This window comes from Erinaceus europaeus, chromosome 15, assembly GCF_950295315.1.
Source record: "Erinaceus europaeus chromosome 15, mEriEur2.1, whole genome shotgun sequence".
Lineage (NCBI taxonomy): Eukaryota > Metazoa > Chordata > Mammalia > Eulipotyphla > Erinaceidae > Erinaceus > Erinaceus europaeus.
The window spans coordinates 21,968,632-21,992,933 of NC_080176.1; the positions used below are offsets into that span (position 1 = coordinate 21,968,632).

Sequence of the window (24,302 nt, forward strand, 5' to 3'; positions counted from 1 at the left end):
GCCCAAGGATCCAGGTTCCAGTCCCCGGCTCCCCACCTGCACGGGAGACACTTCACAAGTGGTGAAGCAGGTCTGCAGGTGTCTCTCTGTCTCTCTCCCTCTCTATCTCCTCCTCCCTTCTCAATTTCTCTCTGTCCTGTTCAATAAAATGGAAAACCAAATAAAGGGAAAAACAGCTACCAGGAGCAGAGGGTTCATAGTGCTGGCACTGAGCCCCAGCGAGTAGAGACCAAAAAAAAAAGGACAGACTTATGTTTCTAGAGTGGGGGGCCTCATGTGTGATTTCACCACTCCGGGCTGCTTTTTTATTCAGGTAGAGGCAGAGCAAGGGAGCTTTCTCTGGTGCCATAGAACTTCCCATGTGGTACCAGGGCTCAAACCCGGGCCTTGTAAGTGACAAGGCACATGCCCCCTCTGGCCCTGCAATATCATTTACATTTAAGAGCCGGTGTGTTGATGTGGGAAAAAAAAAAGGTCACTGGGATGCGGACAGTGAGTTCCTGGAATATGAAGATAGTGCGGAGAATCCTGCTACCTGCTATTGGCTTCCGAGCCAGGACCTGTGGTGTGGGCGGCCCGTCCGTCTGTCCATCCAGACCCCCTCTGGTTTCTTCCACTGGTGCTTTGCAATTTCCAGTGGACGGTGGCTCTCGGGCTTCTGCTCAATCCTTTCTGAGGCCTTTCGTTCCTCTGACGACACATAGGTGAACTGTCTCCTTAACTTCACTTGTGGGGAGTTCATGGCCAGCATACAGATGTGTGATCGATTTCAGGATATTGATCTTTCATCCTGCAGCTTTATTGAAATCATTTATCAGTTCTAATGGCTTTTATAATTGGATTCCTTATGGTTTTCCACATACAGATAATGTTATCTGCGATTAGAACTGCTTTTACCGCTTCCTTTCAATCTGGATGGTCTCTGTGTCTGTTCCCACCCCCCCACCCCCACCCCAGGGCTTCACTACTCTAGAGGCAGAGAGAGAGAGAGAGAGAGAGAGAGAGAGGGAGAGGGAGAGGGAGAGGGAGAGGGAGGACACACCACAGCTATTGTCCCCAGTGCTGGGGTGGTGGTGCTGGGGGTCCAAGCTTGGCTGATAACAGACACAGCAGGCTCCTTTCCGGGCAAGCTCGCTCATCCCTTTTTTCCTTTATTGGGGGATTAATGGCTTACAGTTGACATAAAATACAGTAGTTGGTCCATGTGTAACATTTCTCAGTTTTCCTCATAACAATCTAACCCCCCACCAGGTCCCCCTCCATCATCATGTTCCAGGACCTGAACGTCCCTCACCCCAATTCTTTACTTTGCTGCAATATACCAACTCCAGTCCAAGTTCTGCTTTGTGTCTCCCCTTCTGATGTTATTTTTCAACTTCTGTCTATGGGTGAGACCATGCCATATTTGTCCTTCTCTTTCTGACTTATTTCACTTCACAGGATTTCTTCAAGCTCCATCCAAGATGAGGGGAAGAAAGTGAATTCATTTTTCACAGCTGAGTAGTATTCCACTGTGTATGTAGACCACAGCTTGCTCAGCCACTCACCTGTTGTTGGATACCTGGGTTGCTTCCAAGTTTGGGCTATTACAAATTGTGCTGCTGTGAACGTAGGTGAACACAGATCTTTCTGGATGGTGTGTTTGGTTTCCTAGGCCACATCCCCAGGACATCACTGACCCCTTTTATGACTTGCTCTTGCCTAATTGCCCCAGCTGGGACCTGATCACCACATTAAGCAGAAGCAGCGAGAGTGACATCCCATCTCCTTGATCTCTGGAGAACAGTGCTTGACTTTTGCTGTTATGTCTGGGGCTTGCTGGTCAGTTCTGGCCCCGAGTCTTTTTGCTGTGATGAGTAAGTCCCCTTCCCTTCTTGATCAGCTGAGGATTTTCATGGGTGAAAGCAGTGTGGTTTAGGACCTCTCCGTGGACTGTGGTGACCATAGGCCTGCTGAGTCCCTGCTTCTGCAAAGCCAATTTCACTAGTCTCTCTATTTTATTTTTTTATTGGATAGAGATAGAAAGAAATTAAGATGGGAGGGAGAGAGACAGAGAGACATCTGCAGCCCTGCTTTACCACTTGTGAAGGTTTCCCCCTGCAGGTGGGGACCAGGGGTGCGAACCCGGGTCCTTGCGCATTACAGTGTGTGCGCTCAACTAGGTGAGCCACCGCTTGGCCCCTCACTAGTTTCTGTGAGCCTCCGGGAACCTGCCCCTTCGTTGAATCCCTTTCTATGCCTCCGTCAACCTCTGTCTTTCTTTCCTTCTCCTCTCTCTGGGCTTCTGCTTTTCCTAAAGCAAAAAAGGCGAGGGCTTGGGTGGGCAATCTTTAGAGTTAGAAGGCATTTACTATTACTATTATTGTTATTATTATTGCTCCAGGGTTATCGCTGGGGCTTGGTGGTGGCACTATGAATCCATGGCTCCTGGCAGTCATTTTTTCCCCCCATTTTATTGGACAGGGCAGAGAGAAATTGAGAGAGAAGGAGGAGATAGAGAGGGAGAGAGATAGAGAGACTTTTGCAGCCCTGCTTCGCTGCTTGTGAAGCTTTCCCCTGCAGGTGGGGAGCGGGTCCCTGCACCTGACCAGGTGTACCATTGCCCGGCCCCCACACAGAAAGCACCTGTGGTCCTCACCTCACACCGGGTGAGTGGCCCCTGGCGACGTGCCCTCTCGCATTTTTCTTTTTCTTTCTTTTTTTTGTCTCCAGGGTTATTTCTGGGGCTCAGTGCCTGCACCACGAATCCACTTCTCCTGGAGGCCAGTTTTTCTCTCTTGTTACCCTGTTTTTTTTTTTTTACCATTGTGGTTATTATTATCTTTATTGATGTCATTGTTGTTAGATAGGAGAGAGAGAAATGGAGAGAGGAGGGGAAGACCGAGAGGGGGAGAGAAAGACAGACACCTGCAGGCCTGCCTCACCGCCTGTGAAGCGACTTCCCTGCAGGTGGGGAGCCGGGGGCTCGAACCGGGATCCTTACGCCGGTCCTTGGGCTTTGCTCCATGTGCGCTTAACCCGCTGCGCCACCGCCCGACCCCCCCTCTCGAATTTTTCATGCCTCTTCGTCTCAGAGTAAGACTCATCATTTCTTCTGTGGCCTTTTGTCTTATTTTTAAGGATGGAGCTCAATTTCCTGAGTCACTTTCAAAACAAAGACAGAAATCGCTTCTCTGACCGATGGCTGGTCCCATCCCACCTTGGCTGGGAAACAGACTTTGTACCGCTGTAAATGCCTCACTCGGACCGAAGCTTGTTTCCGGGGCTGGTCTCTCTCTGGTTGGACAATGTTCCAGATGGACCGGCTACCCAGCTGTCTGCTGCCCTGGAAGCTGGGTGGCCGGTGGCCTGCTTGGTGAGACTGTTAGAGGGTCCATCTGTCCTCTCCTGATCTCCTGATCATTTCTGTCCAGCTGGTCCACCCATTACTTTTTAAAAAAATTTCATTGTCTTTACTTATTACAGAAAGATAGCCAGAAACCAAGAGGGAAAGGGGAGATAGAGAGGGAGAGAGACAGAGAGATACCTGCAGCCCTACTTCACCGCTTGTGAAGTTTCCCCCTGTAGGTGGGGTGTCCAGTGTCTTCAGGGGACCTGAAAGGGGATGTGTGGACCACTGGGACTTGGGGCGGCATCTAAAGGGGCCCGGGTGTGGGGCACTCGGCCCTGAACCTGGGTCCTTGCGCACTGTCATGTGAGCACTTAACTAGGTGTGCCACTGCCTGGCCCTCTCCTCTCCCTTTCTCTGGCACCACCCTGGGGGCACCCATCTCACCCCAAGCCCTGGGACTGGGCAGGACAGGGCAGGAGGGGCTGCGGAGGTACCTGGCATGGGGCTGGTGGGCGGGGCCCAGAGCCACTGCTGGAAGCTGCCTTCTATGCCTGCAGGCTGCCGCTGTCCCCACTCCTGTCCTGGGCCAGGCTCAGCCTGGAGCTGCAGCAGTGATGGTGGCTGGTGTCTGGGGGGAGAGAGAGAGAGACTGTGAGCATGGGCATGGGTTGGAGAGGGTTTTGTTTGTTTTTGCCTCTAGGGTTATCACCAGGGCTCCGTGCCTGCACTACAAATCCACTGCTCCTGGAGGCCATTTTCCCAATTTTTTTGTTGCCCTTGTTGTTATTATTTTTGTTGTTATTGCTGTCGTTGTTGGATAGGACAGAGAGAAATGGAGAGAGGAGGGGAAGACAGAGAGGGGGAGAGAAAGATAGACACCTGCACACCTGCTTCACCGCTTATGAAGCGACCCCCCTGCAGGTGGGGATCCAGGGCTCGAACCGGGATCCTTACGCCGGTCCTTGGGCTTAACCCACTGTGCTACCACCCAGTCCCTGAGAGGGGGCTTTTTAAGTAGTAGGATGGCACCTGTCAAGGGCATCTATACAGGTAAGAGGGACCAGGGGGAGCCTGGAGGGTTTGGGGGTAACCTGGGCTGTGGGTCCTGGAGGTGCTGGGGGGGAAGTCTCTCTGTGAGGGAGGGCTGTATTCTTGGGGGGCATCCCTGACACACCTTCCCTCAGAGGCCCCTCCCCCCATGAGTTTGGGGGCCACCAGCTGCTCCTCCCAGGAGTGATAGGGACGCTGGGATGCCGGGGTGGTCAGGGGCTGGCTGGTGGACTCTTTACGGGCTCCACTCGCAGGTCCTGGCAGGTGGCTGTGACCCACTCAGGAGGACACCCTCCCTGTGGTGTCCCCATAAGCTACTAGGAGCTCTGGGGCATGATGGGGGAGCAGCCCAGAGTAGCCCCCAGAGTAGCCGGAGCCCAGGGGCAAAGGGCTCGAACCTGGCAAGAAGCCACACCAGACACAGGACTCATGGGCTTAACAAACACAAAAGGAAGATTACAGCCCCGCTCAGACATGGGGGGTTGACATGGGCAGTCTCCCCCAAACTAGACATCCAGGCGCCCACAGACATGAGAAGACGATAGATACTCTGTCCATCAGGAACAACATAATGGACCCCTCTGTGGGCCCCTCCAGGACCTGGCCCTCAATGGGGATCAACAATGGCAGGAAATGTTCCATCCTCCAAAGGGAGGTTGGACCAAAATTCTCTACCACTTGAGGAAGACAGGTCTAACAACGGGTGCAGTCTAAAACATTCCTAGCTGTGACCACAGAACGCCAGCTCAGACCTGCATAGGGATGCAGAGGTTACACAGGCTCCTGTTCTGACTATGGACCTCAGATCACACCGATGGGGTTTACAGTTAACAATATTTATATACTTTCCCCATATTTGGGAGCCACTCTCTTCCCTGATCTAGCTTTCTAGTCATTCTTTCAACTCTGACACCATCTCCCCAGAATTATCTGTTGGGCTCAGGCAAAAATTAGTAAAGTGATGGGCCCTTGGAATATACCTAAAATAGACCTACCAGCTTTTTCCAAAATGGAGACCCTGAATCTCATCAGCTATATTCTTGCCTTTAGCTTCCTGATCATTAAACAATTTGTTCTGCTTTATATCTTAATGCTTTTTCAGCTCCCAAGTTGCAGATGCTATCATGATGCCAACCTGACTTTCCTGGGCAGATGACCTCACCAGTGGGTCCTGGAGCCCCACCTCCCTAGAGCCCGGCCCCACTAGGGAAAGACAGAAACAGGCTGGGGGTGTGGATCCACCTGCCACCACCCATGTCCAGCAGAGAAGCAATGACAGAAACTCTTACCTTCTGCACCCCACAATGATCCTGTTTCCATACTCCTGGCCTGGGATGAGAGCCCCCCCATAGCAGACACACTCCCAGCAGCTCCCTGGGGTGGGTGTGATGTCACATCAACTCCACAGCCCAGGAAGCCAGCCTGGGAGGTCTGAGCCCAGGAGGCAGGTCCGCACCCAGGTTCCCTGGAATCAGCCCCAGATGACCCCTGGGGAATGTGTTTTTATAAGTGCTCTCTCCTTTCAGGGGCTGGGAGACAACTCAGCTGGTGGGGCACATGAGTCACCATGCTTGCGGACCCGGGTTCGAGCCCCTGGCTCTCATCTATGGGGTAGGAGGGGAGGCTTCATGAATAGTAGGGGCTCCTCCCCTCATTAAGATTTTATTTATTTTTAAATATTTATTTATTCCCTTTTGTTGCCCTTGTTGTTCTTTTATTGTTGTAATTATTATTGTTGTTGTTGATGTCATCATTGTTGGATAGGATAAAGCGAAATGGAAAGAGGAGGGGAAGACAGAGGCAGAGAAAAAGATAGACACCTGCAGACCTGCTTCACCGTTTGTGAAGCGACTCCCTTGCAGGTGGGGAGCCGGGTCCTTATGTCGGTCCTTGCACTTTGTGCCACCTGCACTTAACCCGGTGTGTTACTGCCCGATTCCCTATTTTATTTTTTTTACCCTGCTCAGCTCTGGCTTATGGTGGTGTGGGGGATTGAACCTGGGACTTTGGAGCCTCGGGCATGAGAGTCTCTTTGCAGAACCATTATGCTATCTACCCCTGTTCATAATATTTATAATAATAGTATAGTATTTTTATTTTATTTTTCTTGCCAGAGCACTGCTCAGTTCTGGCTGACGGTGGTACAAGGGACTGAACCTGGGACTTTGGAGCCTCAGGCATGAGAGTCTCTTTGCATAATAATTATGCTACCTCCCCCCTGCCCTAAGACTTTATTTATTCATTAATGAGAAAAGAGGAGAGAGAAAGAACCAGACATTACTCTGGTCCATGTTCTGCTGGGGATTGAACTCCAGACTTCATGCTTGAGAGTCCAGTGCTTTACCCACTGTGCCACCTCCCGGACCACCACCTCTCTCCTTCTCTCTAGGCCTATTGGGGGGCGGGGAGGTTGCTGGAAGCTGGGGATTTGTTGCACAGGGACTGAATTCAGCAACAACCCTGGTGGCTAAAAGAAAAGTGGTCTGGGAGGTGGTGCAGTGGATAAAGCACTTGACTCTCAAGTATGAGGTCCTGAGTTTAGTCCCTGGCAGTACATATACTAGAGTGATGTCTGGTTCTTTCTCTTCTCCTATGCTCCTCATTAATAAAATAAATAAAATCTAAAAAAAGAAAAAATACTAGTTTTTTTTTTTTTTCTGCCAGGAGTCGTGTATGTGTGAAGCCTCAGGGGGCAAAACGCCAGCTGGGAATCCTGCTCTAAGGACCTCCGGGTGGAGCGTGGGCACAGCTCCCAGGAGCACAGCCCATTGCTGGGGACATCACCATCTCTCTGGGCAACGGGCCGCACCAGGGGCTCCCCATCTGGGCTGCTCCCCAGACACCATAGGGGCCACTCGGAGCTCCTCTGTGGGTTTGAGAAGCGCACGCTGTCTTTAGTTTCCCAGTGACGCCTCTACCTTCTGCTCCACCGCAGGGTGGGGTGGGTGGAGTGGCTGGCCTCGGTGGCGGCCACAAGAGAGAGTGACCAGGCAGAAGCACCAGTAGCGAGTGGAAGGAAGTGGCTGAGTCCCCACATCCCAGCATGGCCTGGGTGCAGAAGGGCTTTCTCCCAATAGGGGGCCGCAAGCAATGGGCCCTAGGTAGGCGACAGCCCCCCTCCCCCAGGAAAAAGTAGCTTGTGGCCACAGTCCACGCGCAGACAACACAGCCACCTGCACCAGTGGTTTTGGGGTCCAAGCCCCACTCGGCTCTTTTCCGGGTGGCCCCCACCCTTCCCGGCCGCCTCAAGCCACAGCTCCCCTTCGCCACCCCCCCTTCCCCCCCCCCCCGCTGCTGACTCAGCTGCCCAACTGTTTCCAAAAGGTTCGGTGGTCTTATTTTCTGGCCGTAAATATGGGATTTGATTAGCAGCTATGGAAGCTGGGGAGAGCTGTAGTGGCGGGGGAGGGAGAAGGGGGTACCCACAATGCACCCAGTCAGCACCTACCCCGACCCTCAAGGGGGCCCCCACAGGCCTGGGGAGCAGAGAGGGGCTCGCATCCTTTGTCCTTCTGGGCTGGAAGGGCCCAGGGGTGCTCTGAGGTGGCTTAGGTGTCTCTGACTCTATCTCTCTCCCCCCTCTTCCTCTCCCCTCTCTCTCCCTTCCTCTCCTCCCTCTCTCCCTTCCTCTCCCCTCTCTCCCTCTCTCTCTCCCTTCCTCTCTCCCCTCTCTCTCCCGCTCTCTCTCCCCCTCTCCCTTCCTTTCCTCTCTCTCTCTCTCCCCTTCTCTCATCTGCTACTGGCACGATGGGTTCCTGGCCCCAGCATGGCGGCAATCAGGCCCCTTCACTGCAGTGACAGTTGCTCACAAATCAGGTGAGGGGACCCCCCCGCAGCCCTGGAAATAAAGGCTACCTGGACTGCAGGCAGGTACAGCACAGGGCTGAAGGTGGGGGGCATGGGGAGAGAGCAGCTACGCCTCCAGGTTCCCAGCCCTCCTGCCCCATGGGAGGTTCACTCAGGGCCGAGTGCTGAAGGCCGAGGGTCACCCTCACAATCAGAGTGAGATTTGAGGTGAGGCTGGAGGATGGCTTTATTTTTTTTAATTATTTTTTATCCCAGAGCCCTACTCAGCTCTGGCCCATGGTAGTACAGGGGATTGAACCTGGGACCTCAGGAAGGAAAGTGTTTGCAGAACCATCATGCTGTGTACCCCCGCCTGAGGATAGCTACTTCTTTATTTTTATTTTTTTATTATGACCCATCTGGTAGTTTTTTAAAAAAATTATCTTTATTTATTGGAGACATAGCCAGAAATCAAGAGGGGAGGGGGAGATAGAGAGTCAGAGAGACACCTGTAGCCCTTCTTCACCACTTGCAAAGCTTTCCCCCTGCAGATAGGGCCTGGGGGCTTGAACACGGGTCCTTACGCATTGTGACATGTGCACTCAACCAGGTGTGCCCACCACCCGGCCCCCCATCTGGTAGTTTCTGACATCTTAATATGATACTTGGATAAAGGTTTTTTAAATTTATGGTCTGAGCGGTGGCACACCTGGTTGAGCACACATTACAAGGCAGAAGGACCTGGGTTTGAGACCCTGGTGTCCCCCCCCCACCCCCGCTGCAGGGGTGAAGCTTTGTGAGTGGCGAAACAGGGCTGCAGGTGTCTCTCTCCCTCTCCCCTTCATCTCTCACTTTCTGGCTGTATCTATCCAATAAATAAAGAAAAAAATATTTAGAATTTTTTAAAACACTAACCACAAGAAAAGAGGGTCTGGGCAGTGGTGCGCCAGGTTGAGAGGCCACTAGCTTAAGCCCTGGCACCTGGGAAGGCCCCTCAGCTGTGGATGAGTGTCTTGGGGCTCCTCTCTCTTTCAATTTCTCTCTGTAAATTCTCCAATAAAACAGAAAACAGCCTCCAGGAGCAGTGGATTCATAGCTCACCGAGCCTCAGAGATGACCCTGGAGGCAAAATAATAAAATAAATAAATAAATGGCTCAGCTTGGAGTGGGGAGGTAAGTGACAGATTTTTGGGAGAGAAATGAAAGAAGCAGTGGCCACAGAGACACTGGAGTCCTCCCAGCTGCACTGCCCCACCCCCCTACACTCACCCTGAGGGTCTGGCCTCCATGTGGCCAGTCTGAGCCCCGGATCTGGGGACGCACCCAGGTCCCCTGAGTCCTGTGCTGCTGTTTCTGGTTGCTCCTTGTTTCTGTCTACAGTGCCAGGAGTTCAGGCGTGAGCAGCACCACGGCTAACTTTCTCACCCTCTTCACTTCAGAGAGACAAGTGTGGGCAGGGGAGACAGAGAGAGAGAGAGAGAGAGAGAGAGAGACCTGCAGACCTACTTCACCACTATGCAGCTTCCCCTGCAGGTGGGGAGCCAGGGGCTTGAACCTGGATTCTTGCTCGGGTCTGTGAGCTTGGTACTGTACTTAACCGCTTTGCTATTGCCTGGCTCCCAGGCTGAGCTATTTATAATGACAGGAAGGGCATTTGGGGATTGTCAACTCCTCCAGCAGATGCAGAGCTCCCCCCCCCCCCCCACCAACCTGTGCCCACAGGCTTGGCCTCACGGGCCTGAGCTCCTGCATTCTATCCAGGCCCAGCAGGGGCCTCTCCAGGTGGCCAAGGGGTGTGAGTTCAGAGTGATGGACTGAGGCGACTTGTATCTGCAGTGTCCGTGGTTACATAGGCATTTCTGACTCTCCCAGGCATACAGGGATGCACCCTGACACGTGTGTGTGGGGCACAGGGGCAGCCCAGTGTGCAGAACTCAGGACCCGTGTGTGAGCACCCAGGACAGGGTGGGATGGGGGGCTGAGCTGGCCTCCTCCCCATAACCATGAAGGTGGGTTTATTGTATTTGAAGGAGAGAACAGCCATCTGGAGCTAGATGGGAGATGCTGGCAGAGGAGACACTAGGGCTCAGTCTGTGAGCCCACCAGCTAGCAGGCCTCAGGCCCTGAGGCCACAGGTTCAAAGCCCAGCACAACCTCAGGGCACAGCTGAGCAGAGTTCTCACCTCCTCCCACCCACTAATAAAGAAATGCAAAAAATGAGGACTTCCAGAGGCGGAGCTACAAGCAGCAGATCGCTTTCTCTCCTCTCCTCTCCTCTCCCGGATCAACTAGGAATACCAAAGGAGACCACCCAGACCGAAACAAGACAGGACTAGAATGACCACAGAAACCCAGTAAATCACCCGTGAGTACAAACACGCGTGGCTGGTGACAGAGAGGAGAGAGGGGCCTAAGGAGAGATTAAGTGACTGCTAACAGTTTGACAGTTTGTCAGTGGAGACACCACCTCCAGTCTGCTCCACCAACAAGGGGACAGCTGAAGGGAGGAAAGGACTCCCCAGAGACTCACCAAGTACAACTCTGAGTCTCCATTGCTACTACCCTCAGAATCTGGAGCAGCAACAGGGAGGGACACCAGGGGACAGAGATCTAACCGGGAAACTCAGGAGAAGACCTATACCTCGGTGGCATAGCTGAAGGGCTGTGAAAGTCTCTTTGCATAACCACTGGATTATCTCTGCCACACCCTGCTTTATCTCTTGGTCAGGAGTCATTGATTAAGCCAAGAAGCCTATTGATAGTTTAAAAGCCCTCAGGCTACCATAGCCTACAGGGGAAAAAAAAAGGCTTTTACACCACTGAACTCCAACTCAGGGATTGAAAAAACTGTTAACTTATATAAAATGGTTAAAACAACAAGAAAAAATAATGGAGACTCGAACCAGGACAAGAGTCCAGCTAAAAGTCCTCCAGAGGGCGAAGCACAAAACAACGAGTTCAACATCCAAACATTAGCTAAGGAAATAATAACAGGAGTGAGTAAAGAATTTGAAAAAATTGTAATCAGAAATGCAGGAACAACAAATGAGAATATGGAAGAAAATTCTAATAATCTCATGGTTATTAGAGAGCTGAAAGCTGAAATTGCTGAGCTAAGAAGGCAACTAGCTGAACAAGCTAAAACAGTATCAGAGCAGGGCAACAAAATAGATGAACTCCAGAAAGCAGTAGAGGGCAGAGAGAATAGAATCAATGAGGCTGAAGACAGAATTAGCAAGATTGAGGATGAATTAGAGACAACTAAAGAAGAAGTAAGAGATCTCAAAAAGAGATTAAGAGATGCTGAAAACAACAACAGAGTCCTATGGGATGACTTCAAAAGAAACAATATACGCATTATTGGCTTACCAGAGGAAGAAAGAGAAGGGGAGGAAGAAAGCGTTCTCCAGGCCATAATAGCTGAAAATTTCTCTAGTCTAGACAACACCAAAGACATAAAGATTCAAGAAGCCCAGAGGGTCCCAAACAGAATTAACCCAGACCTAAAGACACCAAGACATGTCATACTTAGATTGGAAAGGAATAAGGATAAAGAAAGGATCCTCAAGGCTGCAAGAGAAAAACAAAGAGTCACCTACAAAGGAAAACCCATAAGATTAGCAGCAGACTTCTCCATACAAACACTACAGGCCAGAAGAGAATGGCAAGATATCTATCGAGTGCTCAATGAGAAAGGCTTTCAGCCAAGAATACTATATCCTGCTAGATTGTCATTCAGACTAGATGGAAGCATCAAAACCTTCTCAGACAAGCAACAGTTGAAGGAAGCAACCATCACCAAGCCTGCCTTGAAAGAAGTTCTGAAAGGTTTCCTATAAACAACCAGACCACCACAAATAGAACATATATCAAAACACTCTAAAACTCTACAAGAATGGCGTTAAAATATCTTCAATCTTTGATATCAATAAGTGTGAATGGCCTGAATTCACCTATTAAAAGACACAGAGTAGGAAGATGGATCAGAAAACACAACCCAACAATATGTTGTCTATAGGAAACTCACCTAACACAACAAGACAAACACAGACTTAAAGTGAAAGGATGGAAAACTATCATTCAAGCCAATGGCCCACAAAAAAGGGCAGGAACAGCTATTCTCATATCTGACATGATAGACTTTAAAATACATAAGATTAAAAAAGATAGGAATGGACACTACTTAATGCTCAGAGGATCAGTCAATCAAGAGGACTTAACAATTATTAATATCTATGCACCCAATGAGAAGCCATCTAAATACATCAAACTTCTACTGAAAGAGCTACAGCAATATATTAACAGTAACACAATCATAGTAGGGGACTTCAACACCCCACTATCTCAGCTTGACAGATCATCCAGGAAGAAAATCAGTAAAGACATAAGGGAGCTAAATGAAGAGATAGATAAACTAGAACTATTGGACATTTTCAGAGTCATTCATCCCAAGAAACTGGAATACACATTTTACTCAAATCCACATGGATCATTCTCAAGGATAGACCATATGTTAGGCCACAAAGACAGCATCAGCCTATTCAAGAGCACTGAAATCATCCCAAGCATCTTCTCAGACCACAGTGGAATTAAACTAACACTTAACAATCAACAAAAGATTAGTAACAGTGCCAAAATGTGGAAGCTCAACAGTACACTTCTTAACAACTTCTGGGTCAAAGAGGAAATCAAGGAAGAAATCAAAATGTTTTGAGAGTTCAATGAAAATGAAGACACAAGCTATCAAAATATTTGGGACACAGCTAAAGCAGTCCTAAGAGGGAAGTTCATAGCTATACAAGCACACATTAGGAAACAAGAAAAGGCACAAATAAACAGCCTGATTGCACATCTTAAAGACCTAGAAGAAGAACAACAAAGGAACCCTAAAGCAACCAGAAGGACAGAAATTACTAAAGTTAGGGCAGAAATAAATAACATTGAGAATAGGAAAACCATACAAAAGATCAATGAAAGTAAATGTTGGTTCTTCGAAAGAGTAAACAAAATCGACAAACCTTTAGCCAGACTCACAAAACAAAAAAGGGAGAAGACCCAAATAAATCGGATAGTAAATGAAAGAGGAGATATCACAACAGACACTGTAGAAATTCAACATATCATGCGAGGCTTCTATGAACAACTATATGCCACCAAGTTAGAGAACCTGGAAGAAATGAATGATTTCCTAGATACCTACCAACTTCCAAAACTAAGTAAAGAGGAAGTGGATAACATGAACAGGCCCATCACAGCTAATGAAATTGAAACAGTTATCAAAAATCTTCCCAAAAATAAAAGTCCTGGACCAGATGGTTTTACAAATGAATTCTACAAAACTTTCAAAGAAGAACTAATACCTCTACCTTTAAAAGTCTTCCAGAAGATTGAAGACACTGGAATACTCCCTGCCAGCTTCTATGAAGCCAACATCACCCTGATACCAAAAGCAGACAGGGACACAACCAAAAAAGAAAACTACAGACCAATATCTCTGATGAACATAGATGCGAAAATATTGAACAAAATTCTAGCCAACCGGATACAGCAGTATATCAAAAAGATTGTTCATCATGACCAAGTGGGGTTTATCCCAGGCATGCAAGGTTGGTTTAATATACGTAAATCAATCAATGTGATCCACCACATCAACAAAAGCAAGACCAAAAACCACATGGTCATATCAATAGATGCAGAGAAAGCCTTTGACAAAATACAACATCCCTTTATGATCAAAACACTACAAAAAAAAGGAATAGATGGAAAATTCCTGAAGATAGTGGAGTCTATATATAGCAAACCTACAGCCAACATCATACTCAATGGTGAAAAACTGGAAGCATTTCCCCTCAGATCAGGTACTAGACAGGGCTGCCCACTATCACCATTACTATTCAACATAGTGTTGGAAGTTCTTGCCATAGCAATCAGGCAGGAGCAAGGAATTAAAGGAATACAGATTGGAAGAGAAGAAGTCAAACTCTCCTTATTTGCAGATGACATGATAGTATACATGGAAAAACCTAAGGAATCTAGCAAGAAGCTTTTGGAAATCATCAGGCAATACAGTAATGTGTCAGGCTATAAAATTAACATTCAAAAGTCAGTGGCATTCCTCTATGCAAACACTAAGTTAGAAGAAATTGAAATCCAGAAATCAGTTCCTTTTTCTATAGCAACAAAAACAATAAAATATCTAGGAATAAACCTAACCAAAGAAGTGAAAGACTTGTATACTGAAAATTATGAGTCACTACTCAAAGAAATTGAAAAAGACACAAAGAAGTGGAAAGATATTCCATGCTCATGGGTTGGAAGAATTAACATCATCAAAATGAATATATTACCCAGAGCCATCTACAAATTTAATGCTATCCCCATCAAGATCCCAAGCACATTTTTTAGGAGAATAGAACAAATGCTACAAATGTTTATCTGGAACCAGAAAAGACCTAGAATTGCCAAAACAATCTTGAGAAAAAAGAACAGAACCAGAGGCATCACACTGCCAGATTTCAAACTATATTATAGGGCCATTGTCATCAAAACTGCTTGGTACTGGAACATGAACAGACACACTGACCAGTGGAATAGAATTGAGAGCCCAGAAATGAGGCCCCACACCTATGGACATCTAATCTTTGACAAAGGGGCCCAGACTATTACATGGGGAAAGCAGTCTCTTCAACAAATGGTGTTGGAAACAATGGGTTGAAACATGCAGAAGAATGAAGCTGAATCACTGTATTTCACCAAATACAAAAGTAAATTCCAAGTGGATCAAGGACTTGGATGTTAGACCAGAAACTATCAGATACTTAGAGGAAAATATTGGAAGAACTTTTTTCCGCATAAATTTTAAAGACATTTTCAATGAAACGAATCCAATTACAAGGAAGACTAAGGCAAGTATAAACCTATGGGACTACATCAAATTAAAAAGCTTCTTCACAGCAAAAGAAACCACTACCCAAATCAAGAGACCCCTCACAGAATGGGAGAAGATCTTTACATGCCATACATCAGATAAGAGTTTAATAACCAACATATATAAAGAGCTTACCAGACTCAACAACAAGACAACAAATAACCCCATCCAAAAATGGGGGGAGGACTTGGACAGAATATTCACCACAGAAGAGATCCAAAAGGCCGAGAAACACATGAAAAAATGCTCCAAGTCTCTGATTGTCAGAGAAATGCAAATCAAGACAACATTGAGATATCACTTCACTCCTGTGAGAATGTCACACATCAGAAAAGGTAACAGCAGCAAATGCTGGAGAGGATGTGGGGTCAAAGGAACCCTCCTGCACTGCTGGTGGGAATGTCAATTGGTCCAACCTCTGTGGAGAACAGTCTGGAGAACTCTCAGAAGGCTAGAAATGGACCTACCCTATGACCCTGCAATTCCCCTCCTGGGGATATATCCTAAGGAACCCAACACATCCATCCAAAAAGATCTGTGTACACATATGTTCTTGGCAGCACAATTTGTAATAGCCAAAACCTGGAAGCAACCCAGGTGTCCAACAACAGATGAGTGGCTGAGCAAGTTGTGGTATATATATACAATGGAATACTACTCAGCTGTAAAAAATGGTGACTTCACCGTTTTCAGCCGATCTTGGATGGACCTTGAAAAAATCATGTTGAGTGAAATAAGTCAGAAACAGAAGGATGAATATGGGATGATCTCACTCTCAGGCCAAAGTTGAAAAACAAGATTAGAAAAGAAAACACAAGTCGAGGGTCCATGCTCCCAGAGGGATAGAGAATGGGAAAGTTATCGGGGGAGGGGGTGGGATATGGAGATTGGGCGGTGGGAAAATAAAAAAAAAAAAAAAAGAAAAAAAAAAAAAAAGAAAACACAAGTCGAACCTGAAATGGAATTGGAGTATTACACCAAAGTAAAAGACTCTGGGGTGGGTGGGTGGGTGGGGAGAATACAGGTCCATGAAAAATGATGAATGAAATAGTGGGGGTTGTATTGCTAAATGGGAATCTGGGGAATGTTATGCATGTAAAAAAAAAAAAAAGAAGTAGAAACGCAAAGCAGAAATTGACTGAGTTTGGAGTATGGCACCAAAGTAAGAAAGCAGAAGTATACTAGAGTTTGCAGTGAGTACCTCCCTAATACTTCCTCTCCACTTTTCCAAGCTTTGGGTCCATGATTGCTCAACAATTTGTTTGGCTTTGTATGTTAACTCTCTTTTCAGTCACCAGGTTCCAGGTGTCATCAGGATGCCGGCCAGACTTCCCTGGATTGAAGACACCACCAATGTGTCCTGGAGCTCAGCTTCCCCAGAGACCCATCCTACTAGGGAAAGAGAGAGGCAGACTGGGAGTATGGACCAACCAGTCAACGCCCATGTTCAGCGAGGAAGCAATTACAGAAGCCAGACCTTCTACCTTCTGCAACCCTCAATGACCCTGGGTCCATGCTCCCAGAGGGATAGAGAATGGGAAAGCTATCGGGGGAGGGGGTGGGATATGGAGATTGGGCGGTGGGAATTGTGTGGAGTTGTACCCCTCCTACCCTATGGTTTTGTTAATTAATCCTTTCTTAAATAAAAAAAAAAAAGAAATGCAAAAAATAAAAACAAGTCTTAAAAAAAATGATGGAGTGATAAACTTTTAGAGACTCTTCATACAGGCAAATCTGTCTTTAAAAAATGGGTCAGGGAGTCGGGTGGTAGCACAGTGGGTTAATAAGTGCAGGTGGCTTGAAGCGCAAGGACAGGCAAAAGGATCCTGGTTTGAGTCCCCAGCTCCCCATTGCAGGGGATTCGCTTCACAGGCGGTGAAGCAGGTCTGCAGGTGTCTATCTTTCTCTCCCCCTCTGTCTTCCCCTCCTACTCCATTTCTCTCTGTCCTATCCAACCACGATGACAGCAATAACAACAATAACAATAATAACTACAACAATAAAACAAGGGCAACAAAAGGGAATAAATAAATAAATAATATAAAAAAAGGGTCAACTGGGGGCCGGGCGGTAGCGCACATAGTGCAAAGCGCAAGGATATGTACAAGGATCCAGGTTCGAGTGCTGGCTCCTCGCCTGCAGGGGGTCACTTCACAGGCAGTGAAGCAGGTCTGCAGTTGTCTATCCATCTATCTTTTTAAAAATTTTTATTTTTTATTATCTTTATTTATTGGATAGAGACAGCCAGAAATCAAGAGGGAAGGTGGAGATAGCAAGGGAGAGAGACAGAGAGACACCTGCAGCCCTGCTTTACCACTTGCAAAGCTTTCCCACTGCAGGTGGGGACCAGGTACTTGAACCTGGGACCTTTTGTGCTGTAATATGTGCACTCAACCAGGTGAGCCACCACCTGGCCCTATGTCTATCTTTTTTTTTTTAATATTTATTTTATTTATTTATTCCCTTTTGTTGCCCTTGTTGTTTTATTGTTGTAGTTATTATTGTTGTTGTCGTTGTTGGATAGGACAGAGAGAAATGGAGAGAGGAGGGGGAGACAGAGAGGAGGAGAGAAAGACAGACACCTGCAGACCTGCTTCACCGCCTGTGAAGCGACTCCCCTGCAGGTGGGGAGCCGGGGTTTGAACCGGGATCCTTATGCCGGTCCTTGTGCTTTGCGCCACCTGCCCTTAACCCACTGCGTTACAGCCCGACTCCCATGTCTATCTTTCTTTCCCTCTCTCTGTCTGTCTTCCCCTTCTCTCTTGATTTCTCTCTGTCCTGTGTAACAACAACAGCAACAAAATAATAAAAAAAAGGCCTCCAGGAGCAGTGGATTTGTAGTCCAGGCACCGAGTCCCAGCCATAACTGTGGAGACAAGAAAATTAAAAAAAAAGGGCCAACATAAAGGGAAAAAAACCCACATGAACTGAATGACATTAAAATGAAAAACTTGGGGGCCAGGTGGTGGCGCATCTGATTGAGCGCACATGTCACAGTGCACAAGGACCCGGGTTAGAGTCCCTGGTTTCCACTTGCAGGGGGGAAGCCTCACGAGTGGTGAAGCAGGGCTGCAGGTGTCTCTCTGTCTCTCTCTATCACTCCTGCTCCCTCTTGATTTCTGGATGTCTCTATTCAATAAATAAATAAAGATAATTAGATAAAAAAATAAACACTTGGTCTGGGGAGGTAGCCTAGTGGATGTGCATCAGACACACTGTCTATGGCCCTAGAGGTCCCAGATTCAGCAACCCTACCCCAGCCCTAAGCCAGAACTCTGTCCCTCTCTTGTTACAAATAAACAAGCAAATCTCAAAATGGGTAAAAACCTGTGAGCAAAGTCTATTAGGCAAAAAGGCAAGCTTTCTACAGAAGGTACCTGCAACACAAAGATCTCTGATAGTGGACTCCTACCTGCCACATGTAAAGAGCTGTGGTGATTCAATAAGAAAAAACCACACGGGCTGGGGAGATAGCATAATGATTTATGCAAATGCCTTAAAAGCCTGAGGCTCTGAGATCTCAGTTCAATCCCCAGCACCATCATGAGCCAGGACTGAGCAGTGTTCTGGTTTTTTTTCTCTTAGTATCTTTCCCTCTGTATCTACTCTTTCTCATTAAAATAAAGTAAATGAAAATTAAAAAAAAAAAAAACCACACATGGGGGGGGGGTGAACGACAACCACAGTCAAGACCCTGCATGGTATTTCAAGAAGAAGGATTCCAGGACGTGCAAACAACACGGGCCAGGCACCCGACCTTACCAGGCTATGTGGCACAGCAAGCCAAAGGGGTGTTTCCCTTGCGGACACGTCTGCCAGAGTGCCAACAATGGAGAGGCAGACGGTGTCATGTGTGTGTGGGAACAACGAAAACCTCTTCCCTGACCCGCAGCCGACCAGGGGTGGCCTGCAGCAGCGCTACCTCACCAGAGGGGCCACCCCCAAGCAGGAGCAGCCCAAGGAGCCACCAGCAGTCGTGATGGCGGGACTCGGAAGGATCTGTAATCAGGACCAGGCGGCCCCTACAAGGCAGCGCTCCACCCATCCAGTCGGGCGGGTGGGCTATGCTGTGAGAAGCACGTAATGGGCCAGCAGCCTCTGCAGTATCCAGACCCGTGATCGCCCGTGACTGTGAGCAGCTGCACGCTGCCGTTCCTGCATGGGGACAAGTCAGTGGAGACAGTATGGTTGCCACGCAGGTGTGTGTGTGTGTGTGTGGGGGGCAGGCAGCTGCACAAAGACACACCACACTCCTCTGCAGGCCACTTTCTGTCGAGGCCCGGGGCCTGCCACACGGTGCATCCTGGCTGTGTGAACCCATCAGCTACACATTGGCCCCTGTGTGTGTCTGTGGGACTTGGACCCCAACAAGGTGGGTCCAAGCTTCAAGCCACAAGAAGTAGACACTGCTGGTGGGAATGCAGACTGGGGTAGCCCTTTCCTCCAAAAGGACAGTCCTCAAACAAATAAACATGACCCAGCAATACCACTCTGAGGCATGTCTCCAGTGGACATTCAAGCACTCATTAGAAGGGACACATGCACCCTTGTGTTCACAGCTGCATTGTTCACAACAGCCAGAGAGTGGAAGCAGCCTACATGCCCATCATCAGATGACTGGGTAAAGAAGTTGTGGGATACAGATTCCATGGAATACTACTCTGCAATAAAAAAAGATGATAATGTGTCCTTTGGGACAAAATGGATGTAGCTGGAGGTGATGATGCTTAGTGAAATAAGCAAAGAGATGAAAGACAGCTACCAGATGGTTTCACTCAGGTGTGGAATCTAGAGAGCTGATTCACACGGACTTGCAAAACCAACAAACAAAACAGAAGCAAAACAAGCCAGCTCTAAGCCCTGTGAGAACTCTGGTGGTGATCTCTGGGAGGTGAGAGGGTGGGGGCGCAGAACTTGGTGGTGGGTGTGGTGTGGAATTAGACACCCTGTCATCTGACGAGCTTGTCACCCACTGTCAATCACAAATAAAACAAATGAAAACCAACAACAAGAAGTAGGGTCCTGCCTGGTGCCCCACAGCTGGGGTCCTGTCTCTGGCTTCCTCTTCGGGTAGCCCCCCACCCCTGCCCCGGCCTCCTGTCCAGTTATGGCCCAGGGCCCCCAGCTCAGGCGGTGGGAGGGGGCTTGGGGATCTCCTGGGCTAGGCCCGGGGGCTCCTCCTGTCCCATTACTACCTCTGGATCCTGCTGTGGCCTTTTGGGGTGGGGACCCCATTTCTCATCTTCTCCCCCTAGCGGAGCCTCCTCAGGTGGTGGGTTTGCACTGAGCAGGAACTTGGGATCAAAGTACTGCTGGGTGTTTGTGTGTGGGGACCAGGCCGAGGGAGGTAAGAAAAAATGTTGCAGGGGCTGGGGGAGGAGGGGGGCGAAGGCTTGGTGGTGCAGCACCTGCCTTCAACGCATGAGGCCCTGGGTTCGATCCCTAGCACTGAGGACAGAGACAAGGGGGGGGGCTCCGTGGGTGGTGGGGCACTGCTTTGTGTGAGAGCACCTTCTCTTGTAAAATTTGAAATACAGGGATCCAGGTGGTGGTGCACCCAGTTAAGCGCACACAGTACTCAGCAAGGAAGAACCCACAAAAGGATCCAGGTTCGAGCCCCTGGTCCCCACCTGAGGGAAGCTTCACGAGTGGTGAATCAGGTCTACAGGTGTCTCTCTGTCTCTCTCCTTTTCTATCTCCCCCTCTTCTCTCAATTTCTCTCTGTCCTATCCAATAAGATGGAAAAAAAAATGGCCTCCAGGAGCAGTGGATTTGAAGTGCTGGTACTGAGCTCCAGTGATAACCCTGGAGGCAAAAGGAAGAAAGGAAAGAAGGAAGGAAGGGAAGAAGGGAAGAAGGAAGGAATATAAGAACAGGCCAGTTGGAGCTCTATGGGGCTCCTGGGGTGTATGCTGGGCCCCTGAGCTAGGATTGCACCTGCAACTGTGCCCTCAGCCCTGGCTGTGCCCCTGGTGACCTCAGGTCTGAGTCCGCCAGGCCTGCTGGAGGCAGAGCCCTGCGCCTCCATGGCCCACGTCCTGTGAGTCACCAACACGCCTCCAGCAGGGAACAGGGGAGGGGGCCGCACAGACCCCAGCCCTTGCCCCAGCACATCAGCCCCAGTGGGTGCCCCCACCACACCCAGAGCACATGCTGCCGCTGCCACTGCCACCCGTGATTTCACTGAACACAAGCCTGATTCAGTGTTTTTGACCTCACAGGAAGCTCACACACACCCTGGTTTCATTTCTGCCACTCATGAAAAAAGAGAAAGAAAAAGAAAGGAAGGGAGGAAGAAAGGAGCCCTTTCTGTCTTAGAAGAGTTCTAAAAACTTCGGCTTGCTTCTCACCACCTCCAGACACAGTGCTCAGCGTGGCAGAGGCCGTGGGAGAGGTGGGAGGAGGAAAGGTGCCTGGTGACGGCCCATCAGTGACAGCCCTGGCTCCCCATCCTTGTCACCACCCCGTCCTGCTGCTGCCAGTGTCCCCAGCAGACCAGAGGCCTGTCGGGGTGGAGGACCCAGTCCCCAAGTGCCAACGGCCACTCCCAACACCTGCAGTCCATAAACAGAGACAGAGGCTCTGGGGGGCCTCCGGGCACAGCCCTCCCACCGAGCAGAGGCTGCAGAAGATGGGTGCCAGCAGAGGCCCCGCCCAGCCTGGGCTTGGTGGATGCAGAGGAAGGAAAGATAGTCTGCGGCCACAAGGCCCGGGGTTCGACCCCAGGTCCTGCCCCTGGTGCTGCGTGTGGCTGTGGGGGTGGGATACTCTAATTTCCTCTCTCTTACCCTCATATAAGCAAATGGGAAAGAAACGAATGAGCTCCTGGGGCTCTGCCCATGGGTGCTGTTTGCAGGGATGACTGGAATCACCCAGATTTGCAGAGGGAGGATGGAGAGTGGATGCTTGGCCCAGGGGCCACGGAGAGCAACTGTGGGCGGGTGACCAGGTAGCCTCTAGGCTCCTCCTGTCTGCTGAGTCCATGGTCTGCCCGCCTCCTTCCTAGGTGTTCCCAACCATACACAGGAGACAAACCCACACCCCCTCCTGGGCCCCATGTCGCTGGGTGCTGGGTGAGCCAGGGCCCTGTAAGCCTGTTACCCAGACCCCATCAGCAGGCCCTGAGCCAAACAGGCACCCTCGTGGTCTGTGGGGACCCATGCCCCATACCACAATTCAAGGTGCAGGATACAGGGTGAACAGGGCATGTGGGGGGTGGGGTGGTTCCCCTTCTCGAGAGATGAGTAGAAGGTAGGCCTGGGGTTTGGAAGTGTCTGGCCAGAGAGCTGAGCTCAGGGCAGTCCTGGGGAATGGGGCAGTGAGATGGGGTGCGGGGAACCAGCAGCAAACAGTCGGGAGGGAGATGCCACTTGGCCTGACGCCAGAGGGGTGACCCCTGCAGACTGGGAAACCACCCCCCCCCCAATCTAGACTTTCTCATCTGCCCGGCCTCACTGTTCCAGAAAGACTGCCTTTATCAGCCAGAGAGACAGAGACAGAGACACACTGAGAACTCAGCACTGCTCCGTCACCCTGAAGGCCACCTGTGCATGGTGCTCTGTGTGCTGCTGGGCTCAAGCTGGGTCCTTGCACCAAAGTGAAGTGTGCGCTCTGTCAAATGAGCTATTCCCGGCCCCGAGAGCACTTGTACCTGAACAGAGACGAGTCCTCAGAGATGGTGTGTGTGGAGGGTGGGGGACAAAAGGGACAAAAGGGATGACCTGCCCAGGGCGCAGGTGACAGAAGTGGTCAGCCTGGTCTACCAACAGAGCTGTGAGTGCAGGGGCCGGGAAGGGGGGCTGTGCTCAGGGGCTCAGGGGCCGTCCAGCCTGCAGAGGGTGGGGGTTGAAGAGTGCACAGCTCAGGTGTGTGAGGCCCTGGGGAGCCCAGCGCCATATGGATGCCCACGAGCAACCCTGGAAGGCTCCATGGATGGTGGAGCGGGGACTGTGGGGTCTCTCTGTCTCTCTCTTTCTCTCTGTTCCTCTCCCTCCTTCTCTCTCTCTCTCTCCCTCTGTCTCTCCCTCCTTCTCTCTCTTTCTTTATGTCCCTCCTCTCTCTCCCTCTCTCTCTCCTCCACTCTCCCTCCCTTTTTCTCTCTCAAATGCAGCAGTCTGCAGACCGGGCTAAGGAGCAGCTCAGAGGTGCTGACACTTGTCACAAACACACAGAAATGCATTCTGAGGCCCTGTCTCACACACACACACACACACACACACACACACACACACACACACACACGGAGACACACACACACACACAGACACACACACAGACACACACACACACAGACACACACAGACACACACACAGATACACACACAGACACACACACACAGACACACACAGACACACACACACAGACACAGACACACACACACACACACACAGACACAGACACACACACGAGTGGGAGAGTGTGATTTGCCCCTCACCCAGCCACGGCCTGCGGTATCTGGGGGGGCTGCCAGGGACGGACACAGGCAGCCCCCCACCCCAGCTCCATCTCTGACCTCTTGGACGAGAGCTTCCCCAAATGCAGACCTGGGTGTCTTGGGGTCCTGTGAGAGGGCCCCCAGGGGGCTGGAGGAGACTGGGTCTGCACGCCCCCCTACCCCCCAGAAGGTGATGGTGACCCAGGTCACAGGTGCTGGTAAATCTGACTGGCTGGGCCTGGAAACAGATCTGAGTGTCGGAGACTCGAGGGAAGCTGGAGACACCAAGGCAAATCAACTGACCCCCGGACCCACCAGACCGGACCTCCTTGAAGAGCCCAGTTCCTCCTGGGGACACCAATGACCCCCCAGGATCCTCAGCCAGGCAGGGAGCCAGCATCTGTCCATAGAAATGACCACCCACAGAGCTGATGGGGGGCACCCACACTCCTGCCAGCACCCCACTGCCAACCCACAGCCGGAGGGAGGGAGGGAGGAGTTCAGGTAGGTCTGCAGACTGCAAAGATGAGAATACAAGGGGGCTGGGCAGTGGCACAGTGAGTTAAGCACACATAGCACAAAGCACGAGGATCCACGCAAGGATCCCAGTTCCAGCCCCCGGCTCCCCACCTGCACGGGGGATACTTCACAAGTGGTGAAGCAGGTCTGCAGGTGTCTCTCTGTCTCTCTCCCTCTCTATCTCCCCCTCCTCTCTCAATTTCTCTCTGTCCTATCCAATAAAAACGACTGCCAGGAGCAATGGATTTGTGGT

General features: G+C 49.9%; 1 protein-coding gene across 2 annotated transcripts in view; it reads right to left on the reverse strand.

The window, feature by feature from the left end:
* Positions 1-24,302, reverse strand: part of CARD11 (caspase recruitment domain family member 11) — a 58,343-nt gene that overhangs the window by 28,473 nt on the left and 5,568 nt on the right. For both annotated transcript variants that reach the window (XR_009545006.1, XM_007525061.2), the window contains exon 2: positions 3,826-3,959. Coding sequence is in view for 1 of the 2 variants with exons in the window: in XM_007525061.2 (XP_007525123.2) it covers positions 3,826-3,832 (7 nt within the window). In the remaining variant the exon portion in view is untranslated. The remainder of the gene's footprint in view (positions 1-3,825; positions 3,960-24,302) is intronic.